We start from the raw sequence: 22,614 nt of genomic DNA on the forward strand, positions 1-22,614 counted from the left end.
CTTCTGAAACCATAAAGACTGTGTTTTTACTTCCTCTTTTCGCCTCGAAGCCAAGTAGCTGCAAGGCTTAATAGCTAGCTAGCTGGCTACACAGCAGCTGGTGAGAGTTATCCTGCTAAGACATGGGACACATAAATAGGGATGTAAGTTATGACATGAAAAGGATAACCATCAGAAAAGGCATAAGAACAGGACTATGCTGAAACTACCATATAAAATGTTTGTAACACATTAATATTAAAACTGGATTCAATGCTTACCAGTATTTTTGGCTTTACTTATCAGCTGACTTTTATCATTACTGCTAGATTTGTTTTAAATGTCAAACACATTGGGGTTCAAGGCAGAGCTCTGCTATTTTCCCTCTAATGTAAATGTCAAGGTTTGAGCATCTGACTACTTGAGCTGCCCTAGAACAGCAGAGCTTCAGTCCCTGCTGTCACTCAACTTCACTTCAGCTGCTATTGGCTCAGCCAGTGCTGCAGGGAGGGGAGAGAAAAAACTGAGTGCTTCTGTATGCCTGGTTTTCTTCAAAATAAAACACCATGGCTGTAATTAGGTGGATGATAGACACGATTTCCAGTTCCTGGCAGCATTTGGGCAGGGTTTCTCATCCTGTTTCTTCTATGACCCACCCTTTCCTCCACTGAACTTTAGTTTATCTGATTACTGCAGGCCAGACTAGTTCCACAATCACTAAATGGTATAATGAGTGTGCCAGGAATGAGAGCCTTTAGGGTTTTTTCCTTGAAAGCAGAACCCCACCCCATCTCTGTGTAAATATAAGGTGAGTGAATGCCTTTGTAGCAGGCTATGATTAAGTGAGGAGCTCGCTACATGCTGTAGGTGGGTGTCTTTGCTCTTTTCCAAACATGGTCAAAATACAGTCCAAATATAGTAAAAGAGTGCAGCTCTTGACTCTCTAAGACATTCAGGTAGTATGGTGTAAGCACGGCTGAAACCTTTCCCTCCTGTGCGCTGTTTGCACACGCCTGTAGTGTTGTGGCCTGGTTTGCCTTACTAGGACAAGCCAACATGGAGTCATTCGGCAGAAGCAGGAGGGTTTATTCAAACTCCCACTTGCCTTTTCAAAAACCCCCAACATCCCAGTTACAGCATGTTCTTGTTGCCTAGCAACCGGCCGGGTCTTGAGAGAGAAGAGAGGCGTCATAGATGTGTATGTATATCCAAGGCTGAGCGCAAGAGCAAACACTCTGTGCTGCCTCTCCCTCCCCAGTGAGCTGCTCACTCTCTCCACAGCCATGAAATGGAGCACAGTAATGCACCTCTGTCCTGCCGCTGCTCACCACCACCCAATGACACTGCACATGGAGAGAATGATGCTTGTAAGTATTTATTGTTGACACATTTCTCTAGGTAAACAACATACAGACTTGATATGCTGTCATTATAGAGCATTTTAACAATCGAGCATAATAAAAATGACATAAGACTTAATAAAGTTCATGGTCTTTTATTTGAAAAAAAAAAAAAAGACTAGCATGTACAACTTGGAATGAATGTAAACTGAACTCAGATGAACAGTTGCGAAGTACGGTGCACTGACACTCCTAACAGCATGCGCTGCAAACACAGTACATCCCTCACTATGCTCTAGTCTGAGTCGAGAAACAGAAGAAGAAAAAGAAAAGTGAAGGCCAGTGATTCTCTCTTGCAAGAAAAGAGGACAGACACTCCATCTCAGCAAAAAAAGAAAAAGAAAAGAAAAAAAAAATAGAAAGCTCACCGTAAGACTCTTTATGTCCCCCCTCCTTTAAAGGGCAGGACGCACAACTACTAAGATGGCTGTCCAAATAACATAACAAAAACAAAAGAACATGCCAAACATTTGAAAATGTATTTTTTGTACATTGTTTTTTCTCTTTTTATCTAGCATACAATTAAGTCCCATTCCACTTTAACGCTTGAGTTAGAACCTGGTATATTCTCGCATCTTAACAGTACAGGATTCCTCTCCCAATACAAAAAAACTGTACCAAACCAACAAGAGGACAGCTTATAGTGGAATCAGCACGCTCTGGTAGCCCGGAGGAGGGATGGGGGGGCAGGGGTTAGTGCTCCGGTCTCAAGCTGCATGCATGAAGAACAGAAAACAGAGAGAAAGAAGAGATGGCCAGCCCAGACATTTACCACTAGCAAATGGAACTGGAAGGAGTTCGCCAAATGCTTTAGCTTAGTCTGAAGGTAGTAGTTACAGGGTTTGTTGTTATTATTTTTACTTGTTAAGTACTGATGCTAAACTGATCTCCGGGGGGAGGGGACAGGATCACTAACCATCATTTTCATGCAGATATTTTTTGTATATTTTTATATTTTTCCTGTGTGGACAGAAGGATATTTTATTTCAACATTCAATTATTTTCTATACAGAAACAGTATGAATAAATGAACATTTTTTCCAAGAGGTAAGTAAAACATTTTGATTTTTTTTTCTTTTTTTGTTTTTTCTTCTAAGAGGGGACAGGACAGGGCAGGCAAGCTTCACTTTGCAGTCATCATCTGTACAAACTCTGCAGAGAGAAAAGAGAGAGAGAGGACAAAAGACCATAAGGACATCAGGTTTAAGGATTTGGCTCAGCCTGTTGCCAGTGAGAGCACCCACCTGCTAAATTGTTAAATGCTTTATTAATTTTTTAATCAAGTTGACCAGGTTTAGAACACACATCCTAATTAGTGTCCCCTTTCCAAACGGCTCCCATGTTCATCTCATTAAGCCCATTTGATTAAAAAGCCCTGGCGTTGTGCTTTAGCTGCAGATATATGCGCTGAAACATGATAAAGAATAAATAAATAAAGGCAGCTTCCTGCATCTGGAGACTACATATTCTGTCTGTGGTACAATGGGAGTGTAAAAGTAGGACACTTCTCAACCAAGACTTATGGACTGTTCATAATATATCAACAGCCTTCTAGAAAATGAGCGCAGTCTCTCGTGTAATGTGCCGAGGGACCGGCAGTAGGGGGGTAGGAGGAAAAGGGAGAGAGGCAGCAAGAAAGGAAGAGTGAAACTCTCCTGGCACGCTGATGATGATTCAAAAGGATGGCCTTCTCCTCTCCTTGTTTCAGCATCTATAGCCCCCCGTCTAATAACTGATATTATGTGTGGCTGGCTTGTCTTCCAGCCGTCCTCAGAGAAATACACAGCTTGGAAAATCAAGTGCTCTGCTCCCCCTGTTTAATAAAAGCCTATAGCATGGCCTAGAAACTAAAGCTATTTGTGCTGCGTGACATTTTGAGCATGCGCTTCCTTTATTAGCATCTTATTGATGTTACCTTCGTAGTTGACCTGTCCGTCTCCATCAATGTCTGCTTCTCTGATCATCTCGTCCACCTCTTCGTCCGTTAGCTTCTCTCCCAGGTTCGTCATGACGTGACGGAGCTCTGCAGCGCTGATGTAGCCGTTTCCGTCCTGGAAACATGCAGCATGGGACAAACATGTGAAACATGTAAAATCCCACAGGGTGAAATTCCCACCAGAGCGTTTAATGAGCAGACATGTTGAGCTAGGTGTTTTGCAAGGAGGAAGTCCAAAACTGGTGAGTTGTATTTTATTATGTAAACTTAACTGACATGCAAGAGTGATTATGTAATCTGAAAATGTCATGCTACTCTAGAAAGATTCACAGATAATGTGACTTGTTGGCTACAGAAGTAAGCTTGAAAATCAATCCAAACATGGAAACATTTTTCTCATTCCACTTTCTTGACTTCACCTACCTTATCAAATACCCGGAAAGCCTCGCGGATCTCCTCCTCACTGTCTGTGTCCTTCATTTTTCTGGCCATCATGGTCAGGAACTCCGGGAAGTCGATGGTTCCATTACCTGAAATGGGTGATCAATGAGGCACATTTAATCAGCAAAAATTGCAATTACTTAAAAGCAAATTCAGATAAGCAGAGAAAATATAGGCCAGCATTTAGCTGATGAAATGCACCCGACTGAAAATTTAAGTCCTCCTCTATTCCCCGTCTCTGACATTTCCTATTATCGTACAGGTCCAAACTTCTCTTTTCTTTGGATGCGTTCCTGGCAGTGACGCTGCAACATGAGACCTGAGTAATCGCAGTGAGCCGAGCAACCCTCGAATCATTTTACTATACACCTTCCTTCCGGTGATAAACAGAGTTACTGCAGGCTGGGAGGGGAGAGAGATGCATGTGTGTGTTTTCCTTTCTTCCTCAGGGAAGCCCTGGGAAGATGTTGCGTATTTTAAACACAGCGCGGAGGGGACACGTGGCCAGTCATCCATAATGTAGACATATAGTACACTGTGCAGCGTGGCCTTCAAGGAGCATGGATAAATCAAAGACTGGGTCCCTGTCAGGAATCCCGGCTGGAGGGGAAGGGAAAAGAACAAGGCGGTAGGGAGGTAGGGAATTTCAATCCAGATGTTTGATCCCTCCAATCCACATTTATCAACCCTGAAGACCTTATCGTCTCTGTTGTCATTTTTAGTGGTATGTGCTGAGGCTACGCAATTATCCAGGCCTAGTACTCTGTAAAGACTGTTTCAAGTAAGAACTATAAACAGCAATATTCTCATTGACCATTGATTCTCAATGTGGCTAAAAGTAAAAGAAAAACAAAGTTGGAGGAAATAATGTCTAATAAGAAGAGGAAACTGGGCACTCCAAAACAAGAAAAAAAAATGTATAAAAGATTAAAAGGAAAAAGGCCTGTAGTTTACATAGAGGTGTGCCCACACCACAGTATTTGTCTTCTTGTCCTGATGAAGACCTACATGGTTGAAACATGTTGGCTTTTAAAATGATTTGGCCATGATAATAAAGGCTTTTTAAGTATTTCTTTCCTCATTTTCTTCCTGGAGTGCCTGCTTTCCTTTTGTTATTTCTGTGAAATGCTGAACCTGAAAAGGGAACAATAATTTTATCTATTATTAATATAATAGTTTATTTAGGAGCATTTATACTATTGGAAAAAACAGATGATTTAAGTACCTGTTTGTTACCATGTAAGGCAAAGCAATTTTTTTTGCAGCAGAGGTGTTGTGCTCTACAAACAATAAAACATTCAAGTGTCAATTTTCAAAACACTTTACAAAGAGACCCTGTATTCTTAATATTGTTTACGGTTGTCTTATAAGAAATGAGAATGGCACAAATATGATCATACTCTACATCAGTGGTTCCCAAACTTTTTTCCTTAGGCCCCGCCTACTTGTATCTAAGCAACCATGGACCCACTTAGAAAAAGTACACATCAGTTCTAATCATTTTCATTGACAAAATTCCAACAAAATGGGCCTATAGACTTGTTCTTGAAAAAATATCTATGTTTGAACTACCTATTATTATAACAGGATATTAGGACCACTCTAAATAAAAAATAGAATAAAGAATGAAGAGGATCTGTCAATATTCGAGAAAAAAAAAAAATAAAAGTCTCATGTCTCAAGGAAAAAAACAAGTATGGTTTTACTTTAACAGTCTGAAATGTCATGAACCAAAATGGTGAATTTTTGAGATTATAAAGTACAAAATGAAACCACTGTTTTCAGTTTGGTTTCTTGTAAATGTTTTTCTTTCAATGCTGCAGAGTTTTGATTTTGAAAACTTGAATCTTTTTAAACTCTAGAATTCTGAGTTTGTTTTCCTGTAAGTATCCAACATTGTAATCTTTAAGAGTTTACACAATGATCACTGTTCCTCTCTAAAACTAACAGATCCTTTCATTTTTTCATCTTAAGGGTGGCCCTTCTAGGCCTTCTTACATTCTGTTTCTAATCCTGATTAACTTTCATTTAAAAATATATATATGTACATCTAGTTTTGACAAGGCCAGAGCAGGCATACCCCCCCCCCCCCCCCCCCAAATCTTTGGTGTATATTATTTGTTCAGTAACACATAAGATGAGGTACTAAAAAAGTTCATATTAAATTGCCATTGCAACATTAGAAAAGAAAATTGCAATTAGATTATTGTTATAAATTGTTCAGCCTACATATCATGCCAGCAGAAATAGAGGTCACAGACATCCATTGGGTTGTTTTTCCATTTTTTTCATCAAAATTTGCAGACAAGCTCCTACATGCTGTCTAAATTGTCCAAAATAATACCAACACTTTTGTCTGTGAGGTAATCAAAGGTTTCTGTCCTCTTAATTACAGTTTATTGAAAAATGATGAAATTATCATTTTAGTGATCAACAAGTACAGAAATGTAATGATTTTGAGTTGTATTTTTAACCGAGAGAGAGAGAGAGAGAGCTTTATAAATTGCACAAATAGGTTGGCGATATTTGGGAAAGAGGGTAGAACTGACCAAGAACATGGGAAACTCTTTAGTTTTCTCTTTTGGTTAAAAAGTACATGGCAGATCAGTATGTTTCTGTACCTTTTGATACCAACAATTGTCAGTATAAACAGGGATGCACATTACTTATGACGCTGGAGTTGGCAGATATGAAACTTTTGCATATTGGCTGTTGATTAATTGATTAATTAATGTTATTGCCTGTGTCAGCTGTCAATATCGGCTATGTGGAAATAAGTTTGCAGATTTTTAGGCAGGACCAACAGACCTACGTCAGCTGAAGTCGTTTTCGCCATCCATCTGTATTTATTAATCTTTTTTGGTCGATAGTGCCCAGCCCTAGTTTGTCATTCCTTCTAGTCTGTACCTTCATGTGTTTGCTGGTCAAACAGGAATTAGTGGTTTGGTTTTTATGGTGGTGCTAATAGCAGCTGCCGTGCTGGTGGAACATGTATGCGTGCAAAAGGATCAATATCATGTTGCTGTTGTCAAGACAGGATTAGCAGAGGATCAGACCCTCCTGACAGGGGAAGGATCTATGAGGAGCTCAGCAGCTCGCCAACTGCGACCACAGGAGGGAGGAGCAGAGCATTGGCGGTGAATCTAATGGTTGTGAAAAGACTTTTATGTGGGCCTAGAGATTTTGGGAGATTGTCGGGGCATTATAATTGAAAAGCGACAACAACAAAAATATTGTCAGGGATTGAAGTGAAGGTCATGGACACTGAGGGTAAAGTACCCAGGAGGATTAGCCCTGGGGAGGGACGGTTGGGGCGGGAGAGATTTTGCGCAGATTAACCAATGACAGAGCACGCCTCAGAGAGTGAGAGATAGAGAGAGAATAAGAGAACGGGGGCAGAATGGATGTGAGTTTCTGTGGAACGTAAAAAAAGGATGCAGTAATGTGATGGGGCAGATGGTGATCTCATGGCCAGGGGTAACAATCTAAGGACCTGTTATCTAACGCACAGAGACAGCCGGCAGCACAGAGGGAACACATGCTGCCACTGGGGGTTGGGATGGAGGCTGTGGGGGGGTGAGGTGCTGTTTCAGTCCTATAGAAGGGCAGAACTGCAACTGGAAAGCCAGCATCTGGAGGAGGGGGCATGACTACATGATACGGCTAGGCGATAAAGACAAAAAGTATCTCAATATTGTTTAAGCTGAGTGGTGATCTAAGATACAACAGTATGTTGAAATCTCTAATGAAATAAGAAATGGTTGTCACAATCCCAGAATTACAAATCTTGGCATGATTCTGGTAAAAATCTGACGATTATGCAACCTGTTTGAAGTCTCAACAGCAAAACCAACTCCTTAACACCCAGTATTGGGCAATTTATCATAAAACTGCACAAACACATTGGAAACTAAGGTTGCACAACATTGGTTTTTGGTGGTATTTCATATGCTCATATTTCAAAACTCATTTTAGCCAATACTGATATATAGATGCCTTATTTTATTATAAGAAACACCAAGTGTCTCTGGTGCAAAGAGAGGCTGAGTCAAGTGGAGCTGAAAGAGGAGCAGGGCAGAAGAAAGTCTGGTAGTTCTATAACTGGGTCTTCAATCTAACTGTTCAGAGTTCATGATGGGCTCCTAAGGTGTTTGGTACCATAAGCAACATGATGTACAGCTGTACATTTTGCTGATATTTTAGGCTGATACATGAATTACATGTAATGTACGGCTGATATATTCATATTCATAACTACTTATATATATATATATATATATATATATATATGTATATATCTTTTTAAGCTAGCGTCGTCTGACACGGATATCATGCTGATGTCAGGCATCCCTATTGGAAAAATTTATGCACAATTGAGGTTTTCAAAATGTTCAATTCTCTTAAATACTATAAGGTGTAAAGAATTAGTAGCATCTTTAAAATCACTTCTGAAAACTCACTCTTACAGACTTGCTTTTATGTGATGTCACCTTCATTTTTAAGCATATCTCAATTCCTCTTAGCATTTTATTTGCCTATATTCTTTATTAACCTCTGCTTTTATATGTATTTTTGCCCAGTCAGAGTTTGCATGTTCTCCCCATGCATTTGTGGGTTCTCTCCAGGTACTCTGGCTTCCTCCAACCACCAAAAACATGCTCATTAAGTTAACTGGTGACTCTGAATTGCCCGTAGGTGTGAGTATGAGCATGCCCGGTTGTTTGTGTCTATATGTCAGCCCTTTGATTGACCTGCGGCCAGTCCAGGGTGTGCTCTAATCTTATTTCATCTTGATTTCCCCCTTATTATAGTTTTACTGACTTCTCTTGTCACATTTCATTGCCTTTTATTGTTTTATCTCTTTGATTTCTTTAGTTTCTCTTTTAATTTTCCACATCTCCTCTTGGTCTCAACCTGTGTAGCTGGGTTCCAATTCTTAACATGGTGCCTATGATGTAAATATGATGTTTGATGAGGTCTGTGAAGTGTTCATAGGCTGCATAGTATCTTCTATCTGTGCTCTAATCATTTCCTGTGATGTCTTGGTTTGCATGCTATCTCATGATGTCGGGGTCTTGAAGTCGTATGAAGCTGTTGGATTATTATCTCTGTCACTTTTTGTCTAAGTTCTTCTGTTTGGATTCTGCTGATGTTTTTTGTGTCATTGTTCTGTCTTTTCTTGGGTTTTGTTGCAGCAAAGCATCAAAGTAAGTATCAAACAGGGTCAAAAATTACTCATCCTAAGACATAGTTTCAACCAAAAGAAGTACAACAGAGTCTAATGCTTCCTTTTCAGAAGTTTTCCGGCATGCTATACTGTGCGACATGAACCACAGACAACATCAAGTTTGAAGTGTTCATTCTGTAAGATGACTATCTCACCAAATGCAGCTAAATTGCAGGCTATGACATACACCAATATGCAAGACATAAACGTCATCAGTGTGCTGTGCTGTGGTAAATAATGAAGCAAAGCAATAATAAAGCTGTTGTAATCTGATCTCAAGATTTTCCTATTTGTCGGAATCCCACAAACTTCTGCTTTTAGGCATTGTCATTCTAATGCTGTTTGTTTGTTGGCACCAGTGCCGTGTTTATCGTTTCTTGCTACATTCCCTTGGTTGGTTAGTCATTGTAGGTTGTAGCAGCAGTTACAAGGTGAGATGGTAGTCCTTAAAGAAGTACTCACTAACATTTTTTCAGCTGTACACTGAAGTATCTGACTGCACTATGATAAAACACATCAATGCTGGTGCTACTTCTGACATATACACAAAACTGATAAAATCAGCATTTTATGGCTTTTAATTAGCCTAAACAGACATCTGCTTGAAAAATCTTTTTCTGAAAAGGCATGGCTTATGTGTAGAAACCTACTATTGGTAGGTTTCTACGTCACAAACTTTATATAAAAGGTAGAAATCTACCGCCTCTAACTGACTTTACCATTCAGAGACCACTCCCATCCTCTCCTGCACCTGCACTGCCTCGGCTCTGAGAGCTCCTGTATTAGTAACACTGGTGCTGGAGCCAATGGTGTAGTGCACAGGACCACCACTGTCCACCACCACACTACAGCCTGCTTCCTCCACCTCTAAAGATCGCTCAGAGGCATCAGTGCTGCGGGACTCTGCACTACTTTCTGGCAAGGGGACGTCACTGTCACTCCCGCCTCATCTGGAAAACCCAGTCCTTTTCCCCTTCCCTCCTTTTGGTACCAAACTGCCCATTTTTGTGCATTTTTCACAAGTTTGACGTGAGTGGAGTTAGCTCTGAGCTGGGGGTTTATTTACACTTTAATTCCTGACACTGTCAGAATTTTATCCCAGACTATCTTTGGTCACAAGACCAGGATAACGGCTGTCTGTCGACCTGGCTCACAGTGTGACGTAGGAACACCGTTTTAAAGCCACAACCAAGAACATCGCCATGATTGGTCATCTTTAGTCTGGGTCAGCCCAAAATCGCACTTTTTTAAATAGCAGACTTGAATTAGAAAAGTACATTGGCAACATTTGGATAAGCCTATGGTAAATCCTCATTCCTTGCCAGTTCCACCCACTTATCCTAATGCTGCAAACATATTTTTGAATTGTAGACACTGTACAGGAGTATTCCTGCATTTTTTTTATAATCAAAGCTGAATACTGGGTTTCTAGGACTGTAATACTTGGTGCTGTTGCATCAAACAGGTCTCCATATTATTAGATTTTAACTGTGATTAATCACATCCTTTTCACCGCTATATAAAATTCTACTACTTTGCATTCAAAACTGTTTGTTTTTTATTCTTCTACTGTCCTGAACTAAGTCAACCAGCTTCCTGTTAGGATACAGACCTGCTTTATATTATAAAATGAACTTAAACACAGAAAAGGGAACTTGTTTTGCATCAAAGAGAAAATAAAGGGACTGTAAAAAGGTACACGTTTGATGACACAAGGTTTACATGAGTTCTGACTCGTCCACTGAGCTGTCTGTGAGTTACATTAAAAAACATTAAGGAGCAGTGGTGGACTTATTTGACATCGCTGTGGCTGCAAGGAGACGCTGCAGTAGCTTAATCAAATTGTCCTGAAGGATCAAGATTTGAAGCAAGATTTGAAAAATTCACGCACTAATTGTGGATCTTAGTTGATCATGTGATAGCCCTGCTATTAAGACAGATGCTCATGAGTCCCCATTTGGACTCAACAACTAGGATTTTAACTTAACCAATCCTTGCATCTATTTTTCTACCAGACAAGCACCACCATGAATTAGAAACAAAATAATCTTACCCTATAACTCACTGTATGGCAATATATCTCTAAAAACTCAATATATTGCCCAGCTCTACATTAGCGAGACAGCCCTGGAGTTCTATCTGCTCAAGTGCACCTCAAGCCAGCTGCTGCATCAGAGGGAGGGATGGAAGCAAGGAGGGATGAAGACTGGGAGGAAAGCAGGCGGGAAGAGAGCGAGAATGGTGGGAGGGAGAGAGAGAGAGAGAGAGAAAATAGAGAGGGAGGGAGGGAGTGGGCGGCAGAGAGGGAGATAGAGATGAGGGAGATGTGAAGAGGAGAGAATATAAGGAGTGAACCGAGTGGGAGATGGTGCGATTACACATAAGAGGTGCTGACGCAAACTATAGAAGGCTGAGGCATCTCGGCGCACTTCTGTGTGTGGTCATCGCCTTTTCCTGCATCATAAAGCCAACTTCCCTGCCTGAGATAAGAAGGCTGGGTGCTGTTGTGTAATGATGATGAGTGGTGTGCAGGGACTAAAGCTAATATGTTTGTCATACTGCTCTTTCATCCATAATTAAAGAGCTTTATCTTGTGTCAAACATGATGTAACTTCTTTACACATTGTCGCCTGGCAGGGTCTTGATTATTGAGGCCCATAAATCACTGTAAGCAGGTGTGGATGGCTTGTTTCGCATCTGTGCAGCATTTCCATTTCATACTGTAATCCAAAGTGTTCATAAACTGCGGCTCGGCTTTTACAATCCAATAGCCAGAAGACTTCTTCTCTTAACAGCTTTCTGCGTCGTTAAAGCCGTCCATCCTTTCCTCCATTCATCGTAATTCTTTGCCACAGCCTCCTTGTTTGGTAAATAAAGCTGATTTTCAATGGGCCAGCTGACATCCCATTGCTGCCGATGTGGGTACTGGATGTGCAAAGCGCAGAGAGGCCTTATGTAACCACTTTTATTTTCCATTACTAGCTTCATTGCTGTCTGACCTAGATTGCATCAGCCAAGGGAGGCAGAGGCAGAACAAGGGGATGTTAGCGATGGTGTGTGTGTAAAAAGTGTGTGTGTGGTTGCTCTTGGGTGTAGCGGAGGGGGAGGGCGCTGAGGATGGTGGGAGGACGTTTCAATAAAGGGAGTGCGGTGCAATTGATTTCTTCTGATCAATGCGGTCCCATTTACAAAATCCTATAAGCTGACAGAGCAGCACTGGGGTAAAAGCCCCTCTGACAGCTAACATCCTCAGCTACATCGCCCAAGGACGGCCAGCTGGGGAGCTACTGGCCAACTTCTTAGTCTCCTCTCTCTTTCTCTTTTTTTCTCGCTATCTCTCTTTGGGAGCCTTTGGGAGATGCTGCAGAGGAGGATAAAGACTCGTTGAACCTCTGTCTGCTATGTGGCACCCAGCACGGGGCGCTAACACTGACAGCCTTTTGACACTTAGCCTACTCCGCTCACCAGCACTGAAAGCACCTCCTGTGCGTTCACATTGATGATGGAGCTGAACACGCAGTGACTAAACTGCTGACACAGAGGGACACGTCATCTGAAAATAAAGCCGGCTGGACAGTTGGCTCGGACAGTTGGTTGACAGTTGGTGAAAAAAGGGAGGGAGGTGGGCAACAACACCACTGATGTGTTTGGAAATGGTGCAGTAATGGATGCTTTATCTCATCTCTAATGCGTTTGTGACAGAGGTTTTATCACTGGAGTCATGCAACAATATGGTGACGTGAAATTATAGATTATTCACCAAAAGTGTTTTTGCAGTCACAAGTGACACTTGCAAGTCATTACGTTGATTAAAAATGGGGGTGTGAGCAGGAAAGGATTAGTTTAATTGCTGATAGGGAGAGAATGGTGTCACCTTATTAACCTAAATATTAAAACCCTTCTTTCTGGCTTAGAGTAGACACTGTAATATGTGAGAATATTAACATTTTCACAGCTTCTTATCTACGTTTTAATTATTTTTCCAAGCGAATTAAGCCATAAGTGGGCACATATGGGAGATATTTCACTAGCCTGGATAGAGAATGATTCATGAAATAGATGTTAACCCAGATGGCTTAATGAGTTTTAAAGCCTACGATTTTGCAGAAATTATCTGTATGTAGCCCTATATCAAGATGGAACATGTCAAATGAAGACTATGGAGTGAAAATGAACCATGTTTAATCTTTTAATATAATAATGATACTTCTTAAGAAAACCTTTTTAACTTTTAGACAGATAACAGACAACCTTGCTCTTTAACCTTTTTAAGCATTCCTACACTGAGATGACTATGTTATTTCTGATATTTCAAAAGAGATTCATATGGAAAACCATTTCTGCAACTTTAATAATAAAAATATCAAAGTTAGGTAATTATCATGAAAGAAAAATTATGAGTAAGTAAGTCAACATAGTGGCCAAAAGGTTGAAAGTTGGTCATAATTATGAGAAAGACAAAGTCAGGAGGAAAAACGTCAAAATTAGGGGATAAAAAGTCATAATCATGGTTTAGAAAGCTAGAGTTATGAGGTATAAGCAAATAGTTATTAGATAGAAAGTCCAAATTATAGAATAAAAGTCATAATTATGATATAAAAAGTCAAAAATATGAGACAGAAAGACATAGTCTTCAGAAAAATGCCCAAATTAGGGGATAAAAAGTAATAATCATGATATAGAAAGTCATAAGTGAAAAAAAACTTTAAAATATGACAAAAAAAGTCCCAATCATGAGATAAAAAGTCTAAATGATGAGAATAAAAGTCCTACTTATGAGATAGTAAGTCAATTTTTCAAGGTTAAAAGTAAAAACTATGGGATAGAGGGTCATAGTTATATGTAGAGTCAAAATTATGAGATATTAGCTATGACATCATTATGAGAAAGAAAGTTGAATATGTGAGAAAAAACAAAAGCATGGCATAGAAAGTCTTAACTATGAAACAGTCAGAATTATTGATAGAAATGTATATTTATGAGATAAAAAGTTGACATTTTGAGATAAAATGCCAAATAGTGAGATAGAGGGTCAAAGTTGAGATAGTCATTGTTGTGAGATAGCATGTCATAGTTATGGGATATAAAGTCATGATTATGGGACCAAACACAAAAAATTATGAAAAAAAGTCCAAATTAAGAGTTAGTCATACTTATGAGATATAAAATTACAATTGTTAGATAAAAACTCATGTTTATGAAAAAGTAAGTCATAATTATTCAGTCTTAATTTTGAGATCAGAAGCCATGATTATGATTTAAAAGTTGAAATTATGATAAAAAGTCATGATTATTATAGAAAATCAAAATTTGGAGATTAAAGTCAAAAGTTTGACATAAAAAGCCACCATTATGAGAAAAACAGACATATACACGAGTTAAAACCTCAGACTTAAGAGCAAGTAAGTCATAGTTATAAGAAAAAGTCATCATGATTAAAAAAAATAATAAAATTATGATAAAAATCAACTATGAGATAGATAATACAAATTATAACAAGAAGCAATAATTCTAAGATTTTTTTAAAAATCTAAATGATAATATAGTCAGTCATAGCTATGAGAAAAGAGTCATGGTAATGAGATAAAGTCATAATTCACTGGTATGAAAGTTGAACTTGAGAGATAGAAAGTCATCATTTTGAGAGAAAATCACAAATTATGAAATATTAAGTTATAGCTATGATATGAAAGGTGTAATTGTGAGCTAAAAAGTCTTGATTTTGATTTATCAATTTAAAGTTATGAGCTAAAAAGTTGAACTTATCAGATAAAAAAATCATAACTATGAGATAAAAAGTCTAAATTATGATATAAGTAATAGTTACAAGACAGAAAGTCTCGATTATGAGAAGAAAGGTCATAATTATGATAGACAAAGTTGCAATTGTGAGATTGAATGTGATAACAAGAAAAGTAAAAAATTAGTATCTTCTTTTTAACTCATAGTTGTGACTTACTAACTCACAATTTAGACTTTATAAGCTCATAATTCAGACTTTATCTCATAATAATTTCACTATTTTAACTCAATTTTAACTTAATTTTAAAATGACTTACTATCTCATAATTTTTTCTTTTATCGCATACCTTTTATATTATAACTCAGACTTTTTCCTTAAGCTGTGATTTTTTTTTATTACTACCTTACTTTCAAATGTTCTCTTCGCAGATATGAGCTTCCATAGATGAACAAATGACCCTCCATTAAAAGTAGATCTTAAGCGAGTATACTGACCGTCAGCGTCCACCTCGTTGATCATGTCCTGCAGTTCAGCCTCTGTGGGGTTCTGGCCCAGCGACCTCATGACGGTGCCGAGCTCTTTGGTGGTGATGGTGCCGTCACCATCCTTGTCGAATAAGGAGAAAGCCTCCTTGAACTCTGCGGGGGTGGAGGGGAAGAGATGGAGGTTACATTACTGGCACTTCACAGTTGAAGAGTCCTTGAAACTCAGAGTTCATGTTTCTCCTCTGTAATTTGGCCAACATTCATGTAGTCACAGGTGAAACTGTAAATGTGCAACCACATGGGGATCTGATCTCAGAACTTTGATTAAAAAAGATCACAGCTTTTACGGTACAACTTTTCAAGTCTGCACCATTTTCTCTGCACCTAAACCACTGCCGATATTAACCCATCCAGGGAGGAGCAGACATCAGTGAGCATTAGCCTTGCAGCCTTAGCACAAGCTAATTAGCCACTGAGGGGGTTTGGCTGCAAAGAAGCTGTGTAGCTTCAACTTTTAGCACAAAGGCTCCCATCATTTATTCATAAAGAAATCAAGATGCCTCTGTGATTGAAACTACTCATAAGTTGGCCTGAAAACTGTCTGTTCTCTGTGCCTCCTTGGCTCTTACTCCTGAGTCATGACATGCTGTAAATACATCTTTCTGCTCATTTTTAGAAGCTAATGATCTACCAGGGGAGGGCGAGTGCCAAATAATTTAACGTTCAGTTTCATTTCATGCTCTACAGAAGTCATGCTGAACCAACTAAAAGAACTATAAAAGATAAACCTTTACTGGAATTTTACTGAGTGACACAGTACAAATTTGATCCTGTAGTATCCAGGAAATATGAGTAGAAAGGTTTTGACAATGAAACTTTGTAAAGGAAAGAGAAATGCTTAAGTTTGTACCTGCAATCTGCTCCTCTGTTAGTTGGTCAGCCTGTGGTTGGAAAAAAGAGAAGGGGGGAGAGAGTTACAAACAATGAAGTTACTCAACAAGGCCCTAATTTTACATAGCAAACTGTTTCGTCATTACATTCCTCTTCATCCCCACACAAACACCAACCACCACTTGGCTAAACACTGGCCGCTGTGTCCAGGGGTCCTTGCTCAGCCATTTCCCAGAGGCCTCAGCAAGGATGTGCTGTCAGAACTGGCTAAGTTCGCGGATGAAAAAAAATCTTAAATAAACTTTGAGGCTCATTAACTTTGAGCCGGTCGATCAGATAAAAAACTTTCTGTAATGTTCCTCTTCTCTAGCGTATTTTCTTCTCTGCACAGGAATGCATCATTCACTAATAGTTAACTTGATTCAAACATGAGGCTGATCGCAGTAATACTGGTGCTAAAATCCTGTTAGAGCACTCAAAGTGATAGGAGAGTCTTATCTAGAAAGCAGCTTCACAAAGGCACAGCACAGAATTAAACTTCCAGCTGATGAGCATCTCCATGGGACCGACTCTCGCCCTGCTCAAAAAGTAGGCTACACCATGGTGGCCCACACAAGGGGGACTGCTGGGTGGCTAGATAGTGTAATAAAACGGATGAAGTGCTGCCTCCAGACCAGAAGAAAATGTTTAGGTGGGGTTGATTCAGGACATTGCAGCATGGGAGTGTTTTCCATGCTCCTACCAACAGGAAAAATGGCCTGCTGGGTTGGCTTGGTTTGCTCCCCTCCCTGCCTGTTCCCTCTGCTTAGCAAAAAGCTCAGCTCTAATGGCTGATAGTGACTCACTCACGCTGTAAATGGTGAGCGTGCATCCACTGCCAGGCCTTTTACATGGATGGATCAGGCCTCTTTGTGAAGCAGCCACTGGTTTCAAACAAACACCCTCAGCAGTAACTGTGAATACAGAGCTTGTGGTGTGAATAACTCCCACAGAAGCCCCACAAAAGAGGACTTTTTTTTTATCATTATTGTTAGCGGACCACACAGCATCACACAAAGAGTAACAGATGTGGACATACACTCACATGAATGCATACTACTGTTGCAAAATAATGGCATTCCTTCTCATCACTAATACTTTCCATTTCCATGTTTCCTGTGAATTAGTCAGAGTGTCCAGTCCTGCAGCCTGTTGGTGTGTTTATGAATTAGTCCAAGCAATCTGAATCTGTGTACTGCCAAGAAAATCTCAGCTCTGTTGAGTTCATGTTTCTTGGTGAGGTTATTTTAATTCATCGAATTTGTCTCCTAATGGCTTGATTTGGTTAGACTAGATCCGATTTAGCAGATCACCCCATGACACATTACAATCTGACCTTTAACTTCTTAAAAACAAAAGGGGTCTGAGTAGTAGCAGCAGCAGAATCAGGATGGATTGATTAGGCCAGTGAGGGATGCATGGACAACTTCAGGAGTGCTCATACAATTAGCTGACATGATTCAATAACCTGCTCCGCACACAACAGCGCATGCTTTTCTTCTCCATCACTCCCTGCTTTCTCTTCCTGTCTGTTTCCATGTACGGGAAATGTCAATAGATAAAAAGGCATGGCTAGTTTCTCTTTGCATTGTCTGTTTTATGATGTCATCCTTCTCTGTGTTCTTGTTAAGGCTGACAAATTTGTCAAAATGTAGATTACATCACAGTAAGTTCAACTGTTTCAAACTACAGAAGAGCAACATTTCTTTAACCTGAAATTTGAGTAAAACTGTTGTGCTCTACTGCAAACAAACAAGTGTCACAGCCTTTAAAATAGTTTGCAAAAAAATCCTACTTTCCATTTTCTTGTGATTTTTTTTCTTAATCATAATTAGAATGACATTAAAATGATCATTCCCTTCAATTAAACAGCCAACATCAAATTTGGAATATGAGTCAAAATAATCACAGTTAGATATTTTCATTGTGTTGGTTATGATAAGGGCTGGACAATGTTGGAAAACAGTCCTTTTTTCCAATATTATGAATGCCTTATATGGAATTATATTTCAAGTTTCTCAACTTAAAGGGATACTTCAGTATTTCTGAAGTCAAGTCACATGAGGAACATAGCAGTAGAAGTGCTTGCTGGTTGTACCGGCCAAGAAACTAGGCTATCCATTGTAACAAATGGGTACAGTTTCACCTTGGAATTTAGCAAGTTTTTGGTAAAAAAAGAAGTGGGTCTCAAAACAATGCTGGCTCAAGCGCACACACTGTCAAACATTTTTTAAGCATCATATTTTAAACCCAGAGAGCCTCTGTGTTTTGTCACTATTTTGCAATGCAAGAGCACATAACTGGTAGCCTGCATTGCAAAATAGTGACAGAAGCCCAGAGGCTTTCTGGGTGAAAAATAAAATGTTTCAAAAGTTTTCAACAGTGCGTACATTTGAGCCATCGTTGTTCTGTAGCCCATATTTACCAAAAACTCACTACATGCAGCAGAGAAACCGTACCCATCTGTTGCGCTGTATAGCCTAGCTTCTCGGCTGGAACAACCAGTGAGTCTTAAAGGAGCAATGCTTACTGACCTCACTGGAGGCTAATGCCACTACTACTGCTAGGTACCTCATATGGCCCAACTGAAATACACACTGAAACATCCCTTCAATATTTTTCAACAAACACAAGCAACAACTTGTTTTATATTACAACTAGGTCAGAAGATTACAGTTTTTAATCAAGATTAATCTCTGAATTTCTCTGGTTAATCACATTTTTTTAACAAAAAACTGTTTCTTCTTTTGATTTCTCTACTGTCGTAAAAAAAAGGGTAACCCACTTCCTGTTTGGATATAGACCTGCTTCTATAAGTGGATCAAAGATTTTAACATGAACTGAAGTATGGAAAGGGGAACTTGTTAAGTTAAGATGACTTCTGACTCTTTCACTGAGCTGTCTGAGTTTTCTAAAGTGAAATGACACATTAAGGGGCAGTGGTGGACTTATTTTACATCACTGTGGCTGCAGGGAGACACTGCAGTGGCTGAACTAAAGTGTGCTGAAAAGGAGAAAAACTTATGCCATTACTTGTGACCACATGAAATTAGCACAGTAAATGTGGATCTTAAATAATCGTGATTGGTGCAGTTAATCTTAACAGCGCTAAGTATAGGCAACACAGTGTTTTATAGATTAAACTAGGGCTGTACGTCTTTGAAATACCTTTTATATACTGCAAATTTAAAATAAGTTGTATTACATGGAATGATCATTTAATCAAGAAAAACACAAAAACAAGGAAAGAGGGATGGTTCACAAACTATTCTGCAAAAAAATGACATTGAATGTTTGCATGTGTAGAGCATTACATCTCTGCAGCCAAAAACTGCATTTAACTGGTATTTTGACACATTTCAGAGTAAAGAGACACATTGCTCCTTCGATTTCACAATAGCAGTAGGCCATACTGTGATTCAACCTAAATTTGGATTAACTCCTAAGCCTTAGTTATAATATAGAATGATTTGTTGCTTGTGTTTATTGAAAAATACAAAAAATAACTGCATATCCAATCACAGTTTTGGAAATAAAATCCCATTTTTCCTGAATTGTTCAGCCCCATTTCTCATCTGTAGTGTTTCTCCCACCGCCTTTCTGTGGCCGACCTATTTGTGATGTTACATAGCTGCTGTATCACTCCTGTCCCCCGCTGTCTCCCTAAGTGGACTGGGTGTGGGGTTTGGTGACTCAGTGCTATGAATCCTCCCCTGGCCTGAGCCCAAGCCGTTGGAGCCCCATGGTGCAGCTGCACCAGCAGGCCCACTAGCAGCCCAGCCCTTCCTTCTCTCCTTTTTCCTCCTTCTTCATTCCCTGGCACTTGAACTTCGGCCAATAGCAACAGCTCCTCCTCCTCCAGACGTTTCCCCTCTCTGTGTATACTCTCTATATGCCACATACTGTTAGGAGGAAACTCCCTGTGATTCACCGGCCACAGTGTCCTATGGACCGGGCTGTTCACTGCCAGGCTCCCAGTCTCAGTAACAGCTTGTAGAGGAATAGGAGTGTGTCAGTGTTGGGGGGGCTGATCGTTGGCATGAGTGGGTCAACCACTCCCACTGTTGCCTGGGCAGCAGGCCCCAGCAATGCTCTCCAAACAGGACTGTGGGGGACAGGAGGCAGTTCACTGGGCCAATGTGGATTCTTTCTGTATCACTTTCATACACACAAGCTGCATCATTTCCTGTTCATGTTTAATTTAATTTAGGATGCCAGTGCTGTAAAATAATGCCAGCTACCATCTTTTTATCAACATGGTTGATCAGTCCCTGTAAAGTGCTTAAACACTTACTCTATATTCACCCAATGAAAGGTGCACAACCAGCTGTCGCTCTGACAGATGGGTGTGACACACATAGACATTTCCATTCACCCTAACCCAAGCACAAACACAAAGAGTCAGTGTGACACACACACTCCCTTTCTATAGGAGCACTGAGCTCCACTGAGCGCTCAACGCCTCTTCTCTTTCAGGCCGGACAAAAGACAGTGGGGCCTCGGGGCCAGGCTATGTCTGGAAGGGAGGAGGCAGAGAGGGTGGGTGTAAACAACACCAGCCTCCCTACACCCCGCAGACAAGACCGCTTCACCATATGGCCTGGTGGTGGTAGGTGGCTGGGTACTCCTCCGCACCACAGAGAGCACTTTATCGCTCCTAGACACTAGGAACATGGGACATGGCTAGGTGTTGCCGCCAAGCATATAAATTATTCATGGTACTGGATCAGATGTCCATCGAGTCACTAAACATGCATCAGCAAACAAGAGCGTAACAGGAACAGGATAGGGCCCTTGCATGGTCCGACTACTTATACCTCAATAGGGGAGTCTGTTTCCACTTCAACAGGCAGATTGAAGCAGACTAGGGGCTTGCAGATTCAACTTTTCAGAGATACGCAGCCTAACTCCAAAACAATTACACTCCAATTACAGTGGCGCGTTGCAACGTGAAACTGCATTGCAGCTTGATACCATATATAGGATATTTGATCGCAGTAGAGTGGGGGGAAAGGACTACAGCTTCTTGAGTCCCTCGGGCATCAAGCTTGATAATCAATAAATCAGCTTGAAGGCCTCTTTTCCACATCCACATTATTTCCTCTCTGTAACTTCTCCCTGTGTGACGTAGCCAGCCAGCGAAGCCGGTTGCAGATGTGAGCATGCATGTGGATGCATCTTAAACATCTGGTGAAAATGGTAAAACAAGCCACGTGAGTGTCATTCTGATTTTCTTAAACAAATTTATAAGCTGCAGGATGGGATGCTGGTCCTGCAAATCAAATGTTGACTTGAGAAAATTTAACTTTAACTCCCCAGCTGTTGATGTTTTCAGTGACCAGTGCCATGTATTGCTTCTTGGACAAGTCATATGGGTGCCACATTTGCATAACATCGAAAAATTTGCAGAGGCAACCAAATCAGCCGACATAACACAAATAGATAAGACAGCCTAAGATAAACCCTCAGGGCCTGCCTAAAGGCGGAACTGCGTTTGATATCCTCTCATTTGGCACACAATACAGTTATAACCTTGTAATTACAGAATATGGTCAGTTTCCGTTGCGGAACACTGACGAGATACAACAGTGCCATTCCCCATCACGGCTCAGCTCGAGCAGCAAGATGGTGCAACGTAGAAAAAGGGGAAGCCAGCTCCTTTTTCTCATAACCATGGGAGCGTCATTCTCGGGCTCACAGCGTTCACAGCGAGTGAGAAACACTTACAGCGACTATTTCCCTTCAACACGTTAATTCAGGAAGTGAAAATGACAGCATAAGCCTCTCCTATGATTATTATAACGGTAGACAGGCTTCCTAACACGCCTGCGCTCCAAAGGCGGATTGTAAAATCTACCCTAACGCGTCTATGTCTGCAGAATTATGCTGTAATGAACCAGAATAGCTTGGTAGTTACTCCGATACCACTACATAAAGTCCAAAAATTAATTTGATCTGCACTTTGCAGCCGTGATCAAGCTCCTTGCCCCGATATAGCGGTATAACAAATAACGTGTATGAATTGCGCAGTTATGAGGAAATACGCTCCCATTTTGAAACTGAGCCCTATTTTACATACTTACACGCAAAAAGAAAAAATACAGACGATTGTGAGGCTACACGTTATCCCATGCACTAGCTAAAACATATCAACTGCGCTTTGCGGGCGTTTTCCGTCTCCTCTGCGCATACGAACAGCTCATAAGAGGAATCAATGAGTGAATAGCAAATCGCCTACAGGAACGGAAACGCGTTAAGATACATGAGGTTTACATGTAAGTAACAAGGCTTAACTGCAATTAAAAGGCATTTCCCTAGTAGTGAGAATGAATGACAATACATACCATGTCGGATGGGTTGTGTGCTTGTTGGTCTGTGGAGGCAGACTAGGAGTGTGGTCGTTCCTTAGATGGAGTTCCACTGGCGGGTTAGGAGTGTGTATATTGGCCGTGGCCAGAATGGGGATTGCCTGT

The 22,614-nt window shown here is 40.3% G+C and overlaps 1 protein-coding gene across 1 annotated transcript; it reads right to left on the reverse strand.

Moving 5' to 3' along the window:
* Window positions 1–1,458: 1,458 nt before the first annotated feature.
* LOC121520995 (calmodulin-1) lies at window positions 1,459–22,614 on the reverse strand. Its single transcript, XM_041804670.1, has 6 exons — window positions 22,486–22,614; window positions 16,122–16,152; window positions 15,221–15,364; window positions 3,739–3,845; window positions 3,295–3,430; window positions 1,459–2,531 (listed from the first exon to the last, which is right to left on the reverse strand). Exons 1-6 carry the CDS (start codon window positions 22,486–22,488, stop codon window positions 2,503–2,505), a joined length of 450 nt encoding a protein of 149 aa, XP_041660604.1. The 5' UTR covers window positions 22,489–22,614; the 3' UTR covers window positions 1,459–2,502.

Source organism: Cheilinus undulatus, linkage group 14 (assembly GCF_018320785.1).
Source record: "Cheilinus undulatus linkage group 14, ASM1832078v1, whole genome shotgun sequence".
NCBI lineage: Eukaryota > Metazoa > Chordata > Actinopteri > Labriformes > Labridae > Cheilinus > Cheilinus undulatus.

What these genes read in the sequence shown, in the direction of transcription:
- LOC121520995 (XM_041804670.1), bottom strand. An exon ending in CTTTCCGGGTATTTGATAAG is followed by an intron (nt 3,431 to 3,738) that starts GTAGGTGAAGTC and finishes GCATGTTTCCAG; the next exon opens with GACGGAAACGGCTACATCAG. An exon ending in CGGACAGGTCAACTACGAAG is followed by an intron (nt 2,532 to 3,294) that starts GTAACATCAATA and finishes TTCTCTCTGCAG; the next exon opens with AGTTTGTACAGATGATGACT.